Source organism: Eleutherodactylus coqui, chromosome 6 (assembly GCF_035609145.1).
Source record: "Eleutherodactylus coqui strain aEleCoq1 chromosome 6, aEleCoq1.hap1, whole genome shotgun sequence".
In the NCBI taxonomy this organism is placed as follows: Eukaryota; Metazoa; Chordata; class Amphibia; order Anura; family Eleutherodactylidae; genus Eleutherodactylus; species Eleutherodactylus coqui.
Genome location: NC_089842.1, coordinates 236,910,007 through 236,927,211, shown reverse-complemented (window position 1 = coordinate 236,927,211; position 17,205 = coordinate 236,910,007). Strand labels below are relative to the sequence as shown.

Below are 17,205 nucleotides of genomic sequence, written 5' to 3'. Positions count from 1 at the left end.
AATCGGACCCGGGTGGCAGATATCTATTCTTGAAAGGCACGGTGGCACACAGACTGGTCTCATTCGCCAACCTGTATGCCCCAAATAAAAACCAAACCCAGTGGTTAACTCGGATCTTGACTAAATTCAGAGAATTTGCCGAGGGTTTGAAGGTAGTCGGAGGAGACTTTAACCTAGCATTAGACCAGTCAATAGACCCCACCTCGGGTTCTGTCCCGACTGCTCGATAGCAGATCCGCAGACTGAAAAGTCTTCTATCAGACTTGAATCTGCGAGACGCTTGGAGACTGAAGAACCCCGGGCTCAGGGAATACACCTTTTTTTCCCACATACACGCAACCTACCATAGAATCGACTATTTGCTAATATCAGGCAAATATCTGCACTCAGTCACCTCGGCCGACATTGGCCCAATCACTATTTCAGATCACGCCCCCATCTCCCTCTCCCTGATTGTAGACAGCCTGCCGAGGAGGGAATGGAACTGGTGCCTCAACTGTATGCTGATAAACGGGAGGGACAACCACCTACGCGTTTCAGAGAAACTGGAAGAATTCTTCCTAATTAATTATTCCCAAGAAGTACCTGTCCCCATTATTTGGGAGGCACACAAGGCCTACATTAGGGGAGAACTGATATCTTTAGGCATCAGAGCTAAACGTCAGAGAGAGGAGGCAATTAACGCCTTACTCGCCCAGATCTCAAATAAAGAAACGCTACATAAAGATAACCCCAATAACGACACATTAAAAGAACTTAAAGGCCTGAGAGATAAACTTAAAAATGTCCTAAATATTAAATCAGCAAAGACTCTGTTCACCTCTAAATATAAAATCTATATTCATGGAGATAGAGGATCAAAAACAATGACAAGACTCATTCAAAAACAAAAAGAGAAATCCTTTATCTCCCAGATTAGGACCCCAACGGGAGCAACGGTAACATCCACGGAAGAGGTGGCAGTAGAATTTGAAAAATATTACACTGCCCTATACAACCTGGGAAGAGACACCGGGGTACAACAAGATGGCACATTTAATTTCTTAAAAACCTTAAGACTCCCAGGACTAACCGAAGAGGACGCTTCTTCGCTCCTGTGCCCGGTCACAGAGAGCGAGGTGGCCGAAGTCTAACGGGAAAAGCCCAGGCCCCAATGGACTTCCCATTCTCTACTACAAAAAATTTGCTAACATACTTATCCTGCACCTAACTAAACTCTGCAACTCCCTCCTCTCAGGCTCAGCACTACCCAAACAATACCAAGGAGCCCATATATCCCTTATTCCTAAGGAGGGTAAAGACCCAGACCATCATGGTTACTACCGCCCCATTTCATTGCTAAACTCGAACATTAAATCATGGGTGAAACTTCTCGCCCAAAGAATAGCCCCCTTCCTAACTAAATTGATAAGCCCAGACCAAGTGGGCTTCGTGCTGGGCAGAGAGGGGAAATTTAATACGATCCGAGCAATCCATGCTATACATTACGCAAAACGTAATAAACTCCTGTTGGTCCAGATCTCCACTGACGCCGAAAAGGCCTTCAATAGGGTCAACTGGAATTACATGGAAAACACTTTGATAAAGTTCAGATTCCCACCACCCTTTATAAAAGCCATCTTCTCCCTTTACTCAGACCCGACAGCTAGAATCCAAGTAAACGGCACGCTATCTAGATCCTTCCCCATTAGAAATGGCACCAGGCAAGGCTGTCCGCTATCACCTACCCTCTTCATTCTAGTAATGGAGACGTTACTCCAAGAAATCAGACAAAACCCAGATATTGAGGGCCTTCATATAGGGGACACCATACACACCACCGCAGCCTTTCCTGACGACCTCCTGATGCTAGCCACTAACCCAAAAAAGGCCTTACCGGTGCTCATAGGGATGTTCGACCTCTTCGGCAGGCTGTCTAACTTTAAAATTAGTTATGACAAATTGGAAATACTAAACATATCCGCCCCACATTGCATCATCAACAGTCTGAAAAAGCATTATGCCTTTAAATGGCCTCCCTAAAACAGTACGTTAATGCATAACCTGTTCTGCTTTTCCATTTCATGATATCTGGAACAATCTACAAAAAACTCAAAATTTGCATTAGCAATTGGTTCATCCTAACCCCTTAGTGACGGCCCCATTGCCTTTTTACGTCCTGGCCTGCTGATCTTAATTCCTAGAGGACGTAAATACATGCATCCTCTAGGAATGAAAGCCCTGCAGGCTCAGGACGTGATAGCTCCATGCTGCCGGTTACCGGAGGTAGCCGACAGCATGGAGCTGTCATCCAGGGCTGCGGGACCCCACCCCCAGTCACGCAATGGATACCCCACCCCCAGTCCGGTGGATACCGGCGATCACATTAAAGTCTATGTAAAGTAAATAAAAATGAAGGTTTCAGCTCCCCTTACAGATCGGATCCGTAAGGGGAGCTGAGAGTACTCACGTGCCGTCCGGCATCTTCTGGGTTCTCCCCGGCCCTGCCGCCGGCATCTGTGCATGAGCACCAGAAGAATTACGTCACGCGCATGCGCAGAGAGCCGGGAGGCCTGGGAAATTTAAAAACTCCCTGCTCCCGGCTAGTATGAGTAGCCAAGAGCAGGGAGCTGTCACTGGAAGCCGCTGTATGCAGTTCCCGGTCACATGATCTGCTATCCAATGGATAACAACGATCATGTAAAAGTAAAAAGAAAGTTGAAAAAGTTTAAAAAAAAGAAAAAAATTTGTTTTATCTCCCCTCATGGATCATATTTTCCCCATTATGCCCTGAAACAAGAAGTTTAAAGTCATGCCCCGTTTACTACTGTTTTTTTTTCACATTGAAAAGTTATGATTGTTTGCAACGTTTATAATGTTTAAGCTATGTGCTGGAGGAGAAAGTAAAAGTGTATTTAAGTTTAAATTTCACAGGGGGCGGAGCTAGCCAGGCAGGAAGAAGGACGCAGCCTGCTGGGCTCCTCAGAGAGGCAGCAGAAATCGGGGTTTTTTACCTTCCCTGTGCACTCGGGAAGCCGGACTTTCACACCGCTGCACTCATCTCCCTGAGAGGAACAAGAGGACACCTCTCCGGACCGGATCGGTGAGAACCGCTAATCGGAGCCTACTTCGGCGGCCGCAACCCCGGCTTAGATTTCTGGCCACCGCCGGTTGGCGTGGCCCACAAGAACCCCCAGCGGACCGCCGGAGGTAGGCACACAACCGAACCTACTAGCAGGGACAGAGGGAGTGCCACTACCACCATTGCCCCCCTCCCCCCACAGGCGGTGGGAAAGCGGAGGAACGGGCAAGCACAAAGTGGGCACTGCAGCCCCTACCCCCACCCCCTTCCTATCTCAGTTGCCATCAATAGCCACAGCCCGGATCCGGGGACGGTGGGGAGTGAGAAGAGAGGACGGAGCCCTCCTGATTGCAGCCACCTCGGAGGGCCTGGACACTCCTGGCCTGGGACGGCCGGAGGGGGCATCAGCTAGTGGGGTCATTGAAGCCAGCAACAAACTGGTGAGCAAAGGGGCCTGTTAGAGACACCTGAGAGCAACCACATAACACAGCCCTAGCTCTGCATACGGATATTAACTGGGCGCTGTCACCCACTGCCCCCCTCATCTGGCCTGACTTATTGCCCCACGGGCGACCTCTCCCTCCCGACCCCTTCTCCCCCTGAATACTGGGAGACCTTGCCAACATTGCGGAGACCAGAGTGGGGGACAAACAGATACAATCACTTTAAAAGTGCGACCCCGAGATATAGGGACACCGGGTACACCCACAAAAGTTGACTAAGCCTAGCCACTGAGGAGCCGAGGCGCAAAGTGCCCAAAATGGGTGCTTAACTCTTCACCACGTGAAAGGAGACCCACGTAGTCATCCACAAACAAACCGGACGAAACACCGCACAGACGAATAATCTTGAGTTAACAGTGTTCAGCGAAGTATTCATATCTAAAGCTACAAAATGGTGAAAATTGGGAAAGACAAAAACAAGGAACACGCAGACACACACAGGGCCAGTAAAAACCAAGTTGAGATGGACAACTACCTTAAAAAAAACACAGCTCCCCGGCGGCACAGAGACAGAGAACCTCTCAAGAAAATATAGCCGAACAACACATGGAGGACTCAGATATAGAAAGTGCTTTTATTATTTCAGACCACAATGATGACCCAGACAGGGATCTGATCTCACGTTCTTTCCTTAAAAAAATTCTGATCCAGGCAATCTCCCCGGTAATGAAGGAACTGGAAGACATAAAATCTGAAGTCAAACAAATCGGCCACAGAGTCGAGGACTTGGAGAATACGCAACCAAAACTGATACAACATAACTTAGCCCTCCAATCCACTCTAACAGAGCAACAAGATCAATTAAACCACATGATGCTCCTAATTGAAGACCAAGAGAACAGAAGCCGTAGAAAAAACATTCGCTTCAGAGGCCTACTAGAGTCCATAACAACTGAGACACTAAGCTCAACCGCCTCACAAATATTCCAAACCCTGCTTGGGAAAGATAGAGCTGATAAAATTGTGATAGAACGAATACATAGAGCCTTGAGACCTAAACCCTTGTCATCGGAACCCCCGAGAGACGTCATATGTGGCCTCTTGAGTTATTTAGACACCTCAGCGATTTTACAAAAGGCCAGAGAAGCAAACGAGATTCTCTTTGAAGGAAACAAAATTCTCCTATTTCAGGACATTGTTCCCAGTACATTGGCCAAAAGGCGCATACTGAAACCCCTGACAGAGGCATTGCGTACCAAAAAAACCCTGGTGAGATGGCTCTTCCCGTTTCGCCTTGCTACTTTTAAGGACGGTCAACAGATTACCATCAGATCGCCGAACGACCTCGAGATGGCATGGGAGAAAATTGGGATATCCCCAATTGACATTTTATCGTGGCTGCCGTACTAGCCCAAAACCCACTTGCCCCAACTGAAGAAACCCGAGAACTGGTCGATCAACAGGGCCTCATGTACCCCGAGGCATAAAAAGAAACTGCAAGTTGAGACCTGAGAATAGGTCCCTCCCTCCCTCTCTCATCTGTAGATGACTTGGGGAATTCTCTTTCCCTTTCTCTCCCCTGTCCAATCGCCCCCCCCCCCCTCCAGATTTACAAGATCAACTGACGGCTTCACGGAGGGAACTGGAGAGGACTGAGAGACGGAGGACCCCACTATTTAGTTCGCCATCCTGGTATGACGATCTGTTCAGGTAACGGGCGCAGGAGGTGGGGATTTAAGTTAGGAAGCATTCAAATAGGGGTTGGGGAGATCGGGACTTACCCCTACCCCCCTCTGGTACTCCGTGCGCCAGTTGCGCTGCCCATATCTACTTAGGTCATCTATTGTACTACTACTGTATACTTTAATCCTCCTCCTATAGTGCGGTGATTTACGTCTAGTCTGTATCGTTCATATATTTTCTTTACAGATATGTCAGTTTTGAATATGTTAATGTTTAGGCAATAATTAAGATAAGTTTATTACATGTGGTTATCGGGGGTCGCACCTAACCTAAAAGGTGTGCGTCCACCCACCCACCAAGTTCGCGAGGGCTGGGAGAAGCCATGGGGACTTTTCCCCAACCCTGATCCTGAGTGAGGAACAGGTTCAGGGCCCCTTCAGGAATGGCCCTCCCTCCACCTCGCGTCTAACATGTTTCCTCTTTTCTCCACTTTATGTGGAGTTTGTTGTTAATACTAGTTGGAACAGCAAGATGGCTCACAATTTATTTGGCAAGGAAAGGTCAGATCCACAATTGAGAATAGACCCCTGAAACTGGTCCATGGCGGAGACTAAAATCATCTCATTCAATGCCAGAGACTGGAATAACCTCCAGAAAAGGTCTCAGACCTTTGCTCTCATGAAAAAACATAGCCCGGAGGTGATGTTTCTTCAAGAAACCCACTTCCGCCACAACCGCATCCCCAACCTCCCAACCTACAACTACAACCAATGGTTACACAGCACACATTCCTCGGCCTCAAGGGGGGTCTCTATCGCAATAAGTAAAAATGTCCCCTTCGTACCAACACAGTCGGAATCGGACCCGGGTGGCAGATATCTATTCTTGAAAGGCACGGTGGCACACAGACTGGTCTCATTCGCCAACCTGTATGCCCCAAATAAAAACCAAACCCAGTGGTTAACTCGGATCTTGACTAAATTCAGAGAATTTGCCGAGGGTTTGAAGGTAGTCGGAGGAGACTTTAACCTAGCATTAGACCAGTCAATAGACCCCACCTCGGGTTCTGTCCCGACTGCTCGATAGCAGATCCGCAGACTGAAAAGTCTTCTATCAGACTTGAATCTGCGAGACGCTTGGAGACTGAAGAACCCCGGGCTCAGGGAATACACCTTTTTTTCCCACATACACGCAACCTACCATAGAATCGACTATTTGCTAATATCAGGCAAATATCTGCACTCAGTCACCTCGGCCGACATTGGCCCAATCACTATTTCAGATCACGCCCCCATCTTCCTCTCCCTGATTGTAGACAGCCTGCCGAGGAGGGAATGGAACTGGTGCCTCAACTGTATGCTGATAAACGGGAGGGACAACCACCTACTCGTTTCAGAGAAACTGGAAGAATTCTTCCTAATTAATTATTCCCAAGAAGTACCTGTCCCCATTATTTGGGAGGCACACAAGGCCTACATTAGGGGAGAACTGATATCTTTAGGCATCAGAGCTAAACGTCAGAGAGAGGAGGCAATTAACGCCTTACTCGCCCAGATCTCAAATAAAGAAACGCTACATAAAGATAACCCCAATAACGACACATTAAAAGAACTTAAAAGCCTGAGAGATAAACTTAAAAATGTCCTAAATATTAAATCTCTGTTCACCTCTAAATATAAAATCTATATTCACGGAGATAGAGGATCAAAAACAATGACGAGACTCATTCAAAAACAAAAAGAGAAATCCTTTATCTCCCAGATCAGGACCCCAACGGGAGCAACGGTAACATCCACGGAAGAGGTGGCAGTAGAATTTGAAAAATATTACACTGCCCTATACAACCTGGGAAGAGACACCAGGGTACAACAAGATGGCACATTTAATTTCTTAAATACCTTAAGACTCCCAGGACTAACCGAAGAGGACGCTTCTTCGCTCCTGTGCCTGGTCACAGAGAGCGAGGTGGCCGAAGTCTAACGGGAAAAGCCCAGGCCCCAATGGACTTCCCATTCTCTACTACAAAAAATTTGCTAACATACTTATCCTGCACCTAACTAAACTCTGCAACTCCCTCCTCTCAGGCTCAGCACTACCCAAACAATACCAAGGAGCCCATATATCCCTTATTCCTAAGGAGGGTAAAGACCCAGACCATCATGGTTACTACCGCCCCATTTCATTGCTAAACTCGAACATTAAATCATGGGTGAAACTTCTCGCCCAAAGAATAGCCCCCTTCCTAACTAAATTGATAAGCCCAGACCAAGTGGGCTTCGTGCTGGGCAGAGAGGGGAAATTTAATACGATCCGAGCAATCCATGCTATACATTACGCAAAACGTAATAAACTCCTGTTGGTCCTGATCTCCACTGACGCCGAAAAGGCGTCAACTGGAATTACATGGAAAACACTTTGATAAAGTTCAGATTCCCACCACCCTTTATAAAAGCCATCTTCTCCCTTTACTCAGACCCGACAGCTAGAATCCAAGTAAACGGCACGCTATCTAGATCCTTCCCCATTAGAAATGGCACCAGGCAAGGCTGTCCGCTATCACCTACCCTCTTCATTCTAGTAATGGAGACGTTACTCCAAGAAATCAGACAAAACCCAGATATTGAGGGCCTTCAGATAGGGGACACCATACACACCACTGCAGCCTTTGCTGACAACCTCCTGGTCCTAGCCACTAACCCAAAAAAGGCCTTACCGGTGCTCATAGGGATGTTCGGCCTCTTCGGCAGGCTGTCTAACTTTAAAATTAATTATGACAAGTCGGAAATACTAAACATATCCGCCCCACATTGCATCATCAACAGTCTGAAAAAGCATTATGCCTTTAACCCATTCCCGCTGCAGGGCGTAAGTTTACGTCCTGGCAGCGTGGTACTTCCCGCAACAGGGCGTAAACTTACGTCCTGGAGATAGCGCGGGATCACATATGATCCCGCGCTATCCCACAGCGGGAGCCGGCTGTCAGTCACAGCCGGCGTCTCGCTGCAACAGCGGGGGGGGGCATCAGAGATGCGCCCGCCACTGTTAACCCCTTCCCTGCCGCGATCTAAGTAGATCGCGGCAGGGAAAGAGTTCACAGCGGGAGCGCGGCTCCCTCTGTGTCTCCGGCCGGAACTCGCGATGTCATCGCGAGAGCCCGGCCTGTCACCATGGCAACAGGACGCCAGACACTGGCGTCCTGTATTGCCTATGCCTGAGATCGCTGTATGAGCGATAAGGCATGGGAGAGCAGTAGCTCTGCCATGCCTTATGACAGCGATCATCAGGGCAGTGGTTAAAGTCCCTCAGAGGGACACAAACAGTGTAAAAAAGATTTAAAAAATGAATTTAAAAAAATGTAAAAAAAAAGAGTAAAAAAACCATTTTTTATGCTTTTTCTCAGATTAGCATAAAAAGGTCAAAAAAAAATAAAACCCCACATATTTGGTATTGTCGCGTCCGTAACGATGCGTACAATAAGTTGCACATGCTTTTGACTGTGCACGGAAAAAAACGCTAAAAAAAAAGCTAAAAAACTGAGGCAAAATGCTAATTTTTAGCATTTTGCCTCTCTAAAAACGCAATAAAAGTGATCAAAAAAGCCGTATGTACGCCAAAATGGTACCAATAAAATCTACAGCTCGTCTCGCAAAAAATAAGCCCTCATAGAGCTCTGTACATCAAAAAATTAAAAAGTTACGTGACTTTGAATGCAGCAATTTAGAATAGAAAAAAGATTTCCAAAAAAAAGGGTTTTTATTGCAGAAAAGTGGGAAAACCTAAAAAAAAATGTTAGAATTTTGGTATTGTTGTAACCGTACCGGTCTGCAGAAAAAATGGAAAGTCTCATTTATGCTGCATGATTAACGATGTAAAAAAAAAAAAAAAAAATCTATGGCAGAATTGATGCGTTTTCTCTCTCTGCTATTATTAAAAAAAAAAAAAAAATTTACAATATAGTCTATGTACACAAAATTGGCATCGATAAAAACTACAGTTCGCCACGCAAAAAACAAGCCCTCATACGGCCGCGTCGACGGAAAAATAAAAAAGTTATGGCTTTTGATAAACGGAGAAGAAAATCCGCCAAAAATTGTTGCGTCCTTAAGCCCAAAATAGGCCATGTCATGAAGGGGTTAAATGGCCTCCCTCAAACATCAAATATCTAGGCATTACATTAACCGCAAATCCCACCCAACTATACGACGCTAACTTCACCCCACTGCTTAAAAAAGTGAAGAATCAGCTCACGCAACTCAACCTACCACTTATTTCATGGCTGGGTAGAAAAAATCTCATCTCCACATATATACTCCCACCCATCATTTACATCCTACACTCGGTCCCAATTGAGGTCCCCATCATCTTTTTCTCAGAAATGCACAAACTGTTCTGAGATTACATTTTGGATGGACACAAAACGCGATTAGCATTCTCCTTTCTAAGTCAAAAACGCCCTCAAGGAGGCACTGGCCTTCCGAATCTTCAGCTCTATCACAAGGCGATCCACATCGCCAGATGGATCTCCTTAATAGACAATAAAATATCCTCTCCCACACTCTGCATGGAAAGATCAATGTTAAGCAAAGACAACCAGGCCCTGCTCTGGGTTAATGGACTCCCTTTGGGCAAACAAACGTATTTTAGCCCTAATACGAAATGCACAATTAAAATACTTAGATTAACTCGTCTAGGGGCAGCAAGAGAAGGGTCCCTCCCCCCTATGGTCTCGGCCTCATTAATACCATCCGTTTCAGCCAACAAACCACTCAGAATTGAGGGAATCTGGGACAAACTCCAGGCTGTTACAATATACAACATTCTCAAGGGTCCCAAACTGAAAAACCCGGCGCAGCTGGATAGCTGCTTCCCACACCTCTCCCTTAACTTCTTGAACAGAGCTAGCCTATACCACTCTTTGAAGCAGTTTTAGTCAACCAACCTTAACAACCTGAGGGATCCTCTCTGGTTTGAGGCATACATCTCCCTACCCTCTCGCCCGAAGAAACTGGTCAGCCAAATCTACAAAGGCCTCCTTCTGCAGATCGCTTCGGAAAGGCCCTGGTTTCTGAGAGAGTGGGAAAGAGAATTAGGACTTACCCTCAGTGGAGAGAAAACCCTCAAAGTCCTGAAAAACTCACACGGTTTTTCAAGATGCGTACGCATTCAAGAAAACTCCTATAAGATTTTGACCAGATGGTATAGGACCCCTGTTACAACCTCTAAAACGACCCCAACATTATCAGATGTCTGCTGGAGATGTGAGGGGAAAAAAGGCACTGCCCTACACATGTTGGCAGTGCTCAAAAATTAAACCTTTTTGGCTGTCAGTCACAAATCTCATTAACAAAATCTGCCACACCTCATACTCCTTTAGACCGTAGGAGATACTGATTTGGCTACCCACAAGCCACTTCAAACCCTCCAACAAAAGCTTACCGACAACCCTTCTGACGGCAGCCAAACTGTTGATCCCACTATTTTGGAGAGAGAAAGAGACCCCGCAAATCCCCCAATGGTTAGAAAGGGTTTAACAAATCTTTCACTTTGAAGAAATCTTGGCCTGGGAGTCTGGTACAAGAGATGACTTCACGGCCCTCTGGACCCCTTGGATACAGTTTCAGGGTAACAAAAATAACCTAGACACTGCTACAAACCAGTCTCAATGATCTGCCCAACACTTTCTTCTTGTTAACAAGAAAATATCTTGCTGTATGTTTTTCCACCCTGTTTCTACCTCCCCCCCCCTATTTCCCTCCCCCTACTCCTTACCCCCCCCCCCCCCCACACACACACACACACACACTTCTGTTCCTTCCCTGTCCTTCCCTCAAATTTAGCCAGAACTACGATACCTTTCATACGTGTGTTATATTCATAATACTGTTTTGTTTCTTGATACACATTTTTATGCTGGTCCTGCGAGGCCTGAAGCTTATATTCTCTCTGGCACTATTTACTTAAATAAAAAGAAATTGTTAAAAAAAAAAGTTTACATTTCACTTCCTCATGCTCTCTAAAGTCATTTCTTGCTTAAAGTCATTTATTTATTCCAATGCATAAATAATGTCTAGCTTAAATATAATTAATGCTAATTTATGCTAATTTAGTAATGCTAGCATAGTAATGTCACCGTATGCTTGAGACTGTGTGCATAGTATGATAGTTATATGTGTATGACTAGAGGTTTTTCTTGCATACCCCTAAGTTCAGTCTTAAGGCCCATTTAGACACAACGATTATCGCTCAAAAGATGGCGCTCAAGCGACTTTTGAGCAATAATTGTTGTGTCATTTACAGCGCAAGATGATCACTCAAGATGAGAAATCACCTTGTGCTGCCAGCGGAGGATGCAGAAGATAAGTGGGGTGTCCCCGCTTGTCTTCTGCATCCAGCTGTTCCCTGCTCTGAGTGCCCAGCGCACGCTGAGCGCTTCGAGCGGAGTATGCAGAAGACAAGCAGGGTGTCTGTGCCTGGTATGGAAAACACAGCTGGACTGCTCTGTTCTTCATACCCAGCCTGTTATCAGCAAGCAGGATATAGCTGAAATAATAGTATCAGCTGTATCCTGCCGTGAATCCCTAATACGTCTCATCGTCGTCTTTCAGCACATTGAAAGACGACGATGAGCGATGGGATAACTAAAACTGCACAATGTCAGTGCAGTTACACACAATGATTATCGCTCAAAAGACGGCTTTTGAGCGAATTTTGAGCGATAATTGTTGTGTCTAAATATGGCCTTAAGTGTTTTGCAGCCCATTCTAGCCTGTCTCAGGGGGCGGGGCCTTTCATTCACCTCTTCAGGTGTCATAGACAGTGGTATTGACTTAAGCTACTGACTGCTCCACTGATTATTTTTGCCCATTTTCCTGCCAGTCCCCCTTTTTCATCTTTGTGTTTAGTAACAGTGTGTATCCTTCTCCATAAGAAACAGTGATGGTCATTCCACTGATCTTACATCTCTAGCCTTTGGAGCAAAGTGTTATGTAGGAAGCTCCATAGCAATACTAGCGCTTTTGGATTCTGTCCAGCCTAGTAGATTTTTCTCAAAAGTACTTGCAAGTCATAGTCCTTCACACACTGTTATAAATAAAAAGCCACCCATAGAAATGACACTTCATTTAGTCACAGTACACTGGGAGTGGGTTCATCTTAATAAATAAGTGACCAGGGGTAGGAGCTGTGTTTACCGGTTTCGCCTTGTACACTCTGTGACTGTGCAGTGTTAGTCTTAATGGATTTTACCCACTGACGTTTTTTTAACGCTGCGATATCGCTGCGTTTTTTTTTACTGCAAATGTCAATGAAACTTTCTAATGTTAAAATTGCATAGCACAAAAATCGCAGAAGCGCAAACTTGTGATTTTTGTGCGATGCTATTTTAACATTAGAAAGTCCCATTGACATTTGCAGTAAAAAAAAACGCAGTGATATTGCAGCGTTAAAAAAACATTAGTGGGTAAAAGTCCTCAAGGGGATGAAAGTAATACACTCAAGATAGGCTCTGGATGTATACACTCTGTTTTGGGGGCAGCTTATTCTTAAGTAGGGGGGAACTGTAGTGGCCCAGTACATCATCCTGGTCCGCTCCATAAATGTCATACATGATTGTCCTATGTGGATGCACTGTGCAAAGCCTGTCTTGTCATTTCCATCTCAAGCTGCGGCGCTTGAGAGGTTAACTTCAATAAAATTATTGCCAGCATGTAAATGTATCAGTCTGTCATGCCATGTGCTATGAGTGAAGATTGAAATAGGAGTGAATGAGAGTGGGAAAGGAGTTCCATCTTCAGAGAGAGAGAGTTCTAACACAGAGTCACATGGAAGCACCTTCAGCTTCCTTGTGGTGAAGATGGAGGAGAAGGAGAGATTCCCGTAGTGACTGCATTTTGGATGTGAGTGGAGTGAGCCCTAAGCCTAAGAGAGAGCCTTTGTAAGTAATCACTTTTTCTGGCAAGACCCAGTGCAGAGCTACTAATTCAAAGTCACAAGCTTTTCCTATGCGGTCGTCCAAAGTTAGGATCACCACATAGAAGTACTCTCCTGAGTCACACCCACGCGTCTCCAATGCAGCGTACAACTCCTAACAGTAAATAACTACTAGCAAAGTGTCTGTGGGGTGACCCCTACCCCCTTCCTCCTTCGGAATCCTCAAAGTCCAGGAGCAGTACCTGACAGATAACGTGGACTGTAGGACCAGTTGCATCCTGTGTATCCTGCCTGACCTCTGGCCTTCTTTTCTTACCTGCACTGGGAAGAATTGTATCTGAATTGCTATGTAATAATTGTTTTGCTGGTTATTCCAAGTAAAGTTCATACTGGGCCCTAACCGTTCCTGGGGACCTGAAGTACTAGAAACCAAAGTCTGTGTTTATTCTCAACCGTGTAACATACCACTGTGTGGGACCGGTGACGTCACCCGTGGCAACTACTACCTCCATCATCCTGTTTACCGGCATTCCCTATCCTAGGGGTTTCGACGGTGACCTGCAATCCTGCTCTGGCCTTGGCTGCGTGTCATCCCTCAGGGAAGAGAGTCTGGTAAGTGCCACCATGACAAGCCAACACTTAACCCTCCCAGCTCCCCATATTTGTCAAGTGTCTGGGGTGTCCCTATGGGACGTTGCACAAGTATTCCTAGTCCAACACTGGACTCCTTCTGGCCCCCTTGGGATTGCAGAGGATGCAGTTACACTCGGCTCTAAAGCCTGGGGAGCCAACAACTCCTCAGACATGTCGGAATCAGCAGTATTAGAAATGATATGTGGAGGGGGGTAGGCTTGGTACAGCATCTATATTGGAGTCCAGGGGATTCTAGTTACACCTCTGACTAGGTATATATGTGAATATATATGTGACATACAGCCTCTGCTTACTAATTTTTTTTGTATGTTCTATTCAAAGGTTTTTCTGCTCCCCACACGTGTGGACAAGTCGAAGAATGAAAAAAACAGAGGAGTGGGTGGGAGGCTTCAAAAAATTATACTGTTTGCAGCTGCATAAATAACAACTTTAGGATTAACCCTTAGGAAATAATTTTTTCATCTCTACATTCCAAAAGTAGAGATGAGCGAGTGTACTCGGCCACGCCCCTTTTTCGCCCGAGTACCACAATTTTCGAGTACTTCCGTACTCGGGCGAAAAGATTCGGGGGGCGCCGTGGGTGAGTGGGGGGGGTTGCAGCGGGAAGTGGGGGGGAGAGGGAGAGAGAGAGGGCTCCCCCCTGTTCCCCGCTGCTTCCCCCCGCTCCGCCACGCCTCCCCCCCTCCCCCCCGGTGCCCCCCGAATCTTTTCACCCGAGTACGGAAGTACTCGAAAATCGCGGTGCTCGATCGAGTAATTACTCGAAACGAGTACGTTCGCTCATCTCTATCCAAAAGCCATAGTTTTTATGTTTTTCCATCCATCGAGCTGTGTGAGGACTGCTTTCATTGGTAACATTATGGGAACATACGACTTTTTGATTACTTTTTATACCAGTTTAAACTAATTTTTTGGAGGTGGATAAACAAAAAAAAAAACTAGCAATTATAATAACAGGAGACACCCAATGCTTTTATGGTTTGTTTTACAATGCATGATAAATAACACTTTCATTTTATAGCGCAGGACATTACAGATGCAGCGATGCCAGTTTTGTTGTTCTTTTTCCATTTTTCCATAATAAATGTGGTAGAAAAAGGTTTTCTTTATTTTATATTTCACAAAGGATTTCTGTATTGTTCTACCCATTTTTTTTACCATTTTTCATCTTACATTTCCCATTCATTTCCTCGCATTACATAAACGTATATCTGGTTCCGGCTCAATAGCAGAGTTGATGCCAAGCAGATGCTGGTTTCCATGATGGGGGCTTCAAGGTTTTCTGCTGTTAAAAAGTAGGAAAAAAAATAACAATTTGGAATCTGTATTGATGCTACATCACAAAACTGCATCTGTTTTAGGATATCTCCCTACTCTGTATATATTGCCCTCAGCCTACTTTCCTCCCTCCATGGCCAGCCTTAGCTATGTGCGACCCGTGCGGTCGCATGAGACACTGGCTACTAGTTTGTAAACGAAGACACCAGGTGGCTGTACTGTGAGCTGGATCTACCTAGGCAGATGATCTTCTTCCTCCATATGACAGCGTCTTGTGGAGCTACATGAATCATCCTCCTCCTGGGTTTGTCTCCTCCCCTATGATGTTCCGAGGTTCTGCTATCAGCCCATCTGTGTCCCGACAACATAATTGCTTAGTTCTGCTAAAGTATTTATGTTATGAACTAGGTTCTGCTATTGTATGTATGTACTGTTTGTTTTAGTACTGTTTTTATGTTATAAGCTTGGTTCTGTGGCTGTATCTATGTACTTAGGTTGGTTCTGCTGCTGCTGTAAGAGGGGTGAGCAGTGTCCTGCTCCCCTCTTATGAATTACAGTGGCTATGCCGGCATGTACTGAGCTCTGGAGCAAGGTCGCAACCGCTGCCTATATCAGACTTTTTGTAGCATCTAGGACTGAGTAACAATAATACAATCTGCAATATCAGCTTTGGCCACAAGAGGAAGCTCCAGCACAACCAAATACTATTACTTATAAGAGTGACTAGAGCAATTTGACTATATGGAGAATTTTCCAGAAGGAGCTCTGATTGACTGTGTAGCTCTTTGTGACTCAGTTTGGAGAGACTGGCAGCCATCTTGGAAATGTGATTCAGCTTAGAATTCAGGGTGTATGAGAAGAAAAGGGAACACAGAGCGGTCTGCAGTATAGTGGTAGAGAGCATGCCTAGAGACAGTGCAGCAGAGAGTGCCCCAATGATGTGGAGCTGACAGGAGTAAGACTGCCAGAGACTGACATGGCACTGATGGCGCAGAAATCGAGACTCCTGAATGGAGGACTAGCTGGATCATCAGGGCTAAAGACCACACAGCATTTGGAAGGAGAGGGAGTCTCCCTTCCATAGATGCCGGACCCTGAGGCTGTGGTGTGGAAGTTCAGAAGTGACCAAACTGTGGGATGCCAATACTCGGTAAAGAGATGCCAGCACTTGGAAGTTTACAAGTTCCCCTGGGAAAGTTATGAGTAAGACCCCTGGCCCGGGTGTGGGGGTCACGGACACAAGGAAACTCCATGCAGGACTTTTTCCCCCAGTAAAATGCTGTTCAGCTGAATGGAAACTGAACAGACTCCATTATAGTCAATGGGATCCGTTTGGCGCTGTACAGTTCCGTCATGAGAGAGAGCTCTTCGGCAAGGAGTTCCCTCTTTCCTGCTCCCATGAACCAGGAAAACAAAACCCCAGACGCAGATGTGAAAGCAGCCTCACCTGATTGATAATATCTGATTAACATGCTGTTTCTTCATGTGATTCAGTCTTCTCTGGGGATACCTGGGATCCTGATAAAAGAAAATGGAGAAGTAATAAACACACCGACTGTGCTCCCTGCTTTACCCATTACCTCCCTTGTGCCATATGTACAATTGGTGCCTGCTTATATGACAGAAGGACCCTTGGGCACCGTGACTCAGGTATCACTATACCTGCTGCAGCTGTGCCACCAGTCCTATCACCAAAGAAGGCCACAACACGAGGGGTGCTGACAGAAAGCACTGTGGAAAAGGCGGTTGTGGAAGAAATGTTACAAAGTAAGGAAGCTTCCAGAAATAGAAGTGATAATAGTTTATTAGTAAATTACCAAAATGCAAAGTGACTGAACTAAAGAGAAATGCAAGTCCCATCAATATTTGGTGTGACTCCTTTGCCTTCAAAGCAGCATCAGTTCTTCTAGGTGCACTTGAACACAGTTTTTGAAGGAGCTCAGGAGGGAGGTTGTTTGAGACATCTTGGAGGACTAGGCAGGGATCTTCTGTGGATGTCGGCCCACTCCAATCCTTCTGTTTCTTCATGTAACCCCAGACAGACTGGATGATGAGATCAGGGCTCTGTGCGGGCGATATCATCACTCCCAGGACTCCTTGTTCTTCCTTACACTTGTGCTCCCTCACACATCCACTGGTCCCAACACTACCTAACAG

At 45.8% G+C, this 17,205-nt stretch overlaps 1 protein-coding gene across 2 annotated transcripts in view; it reads right to left on the bottom strand.

Annotated features, from left to right (window-relative positions):
* Positions 1–14,737: 14,737 nt before the first annotated feature.
* LOC136631641 (CD48 antigen-like) overlaps positions 14,738–17,205 on the bottom strand; it is a 55,754-nt gene continuing 53,286 nt past the window's right edge. The window contains exons 5-6 of one of the 2 annotated variants that reach the window (XM_066605924.1): positions 16,496–16,566; positions 14,738–15,055 (exon numbers count right to left, since the gene is read on the bottom strand). In XM_066605924.1, coding sequence (XP_066462021.1) covers positions 16,514–16,566 — 53 coding nt within the window. In that variant the 3' untranslated portion in view covers positions 14,738–15,055; positions 16,496–16,513. The remainder of the gene's footprint in view (positions 15,056–16,495; positions 16,567–17,205) is intronic. The other variant, XM_066605925.1, reaches the window with a different exon arrangement.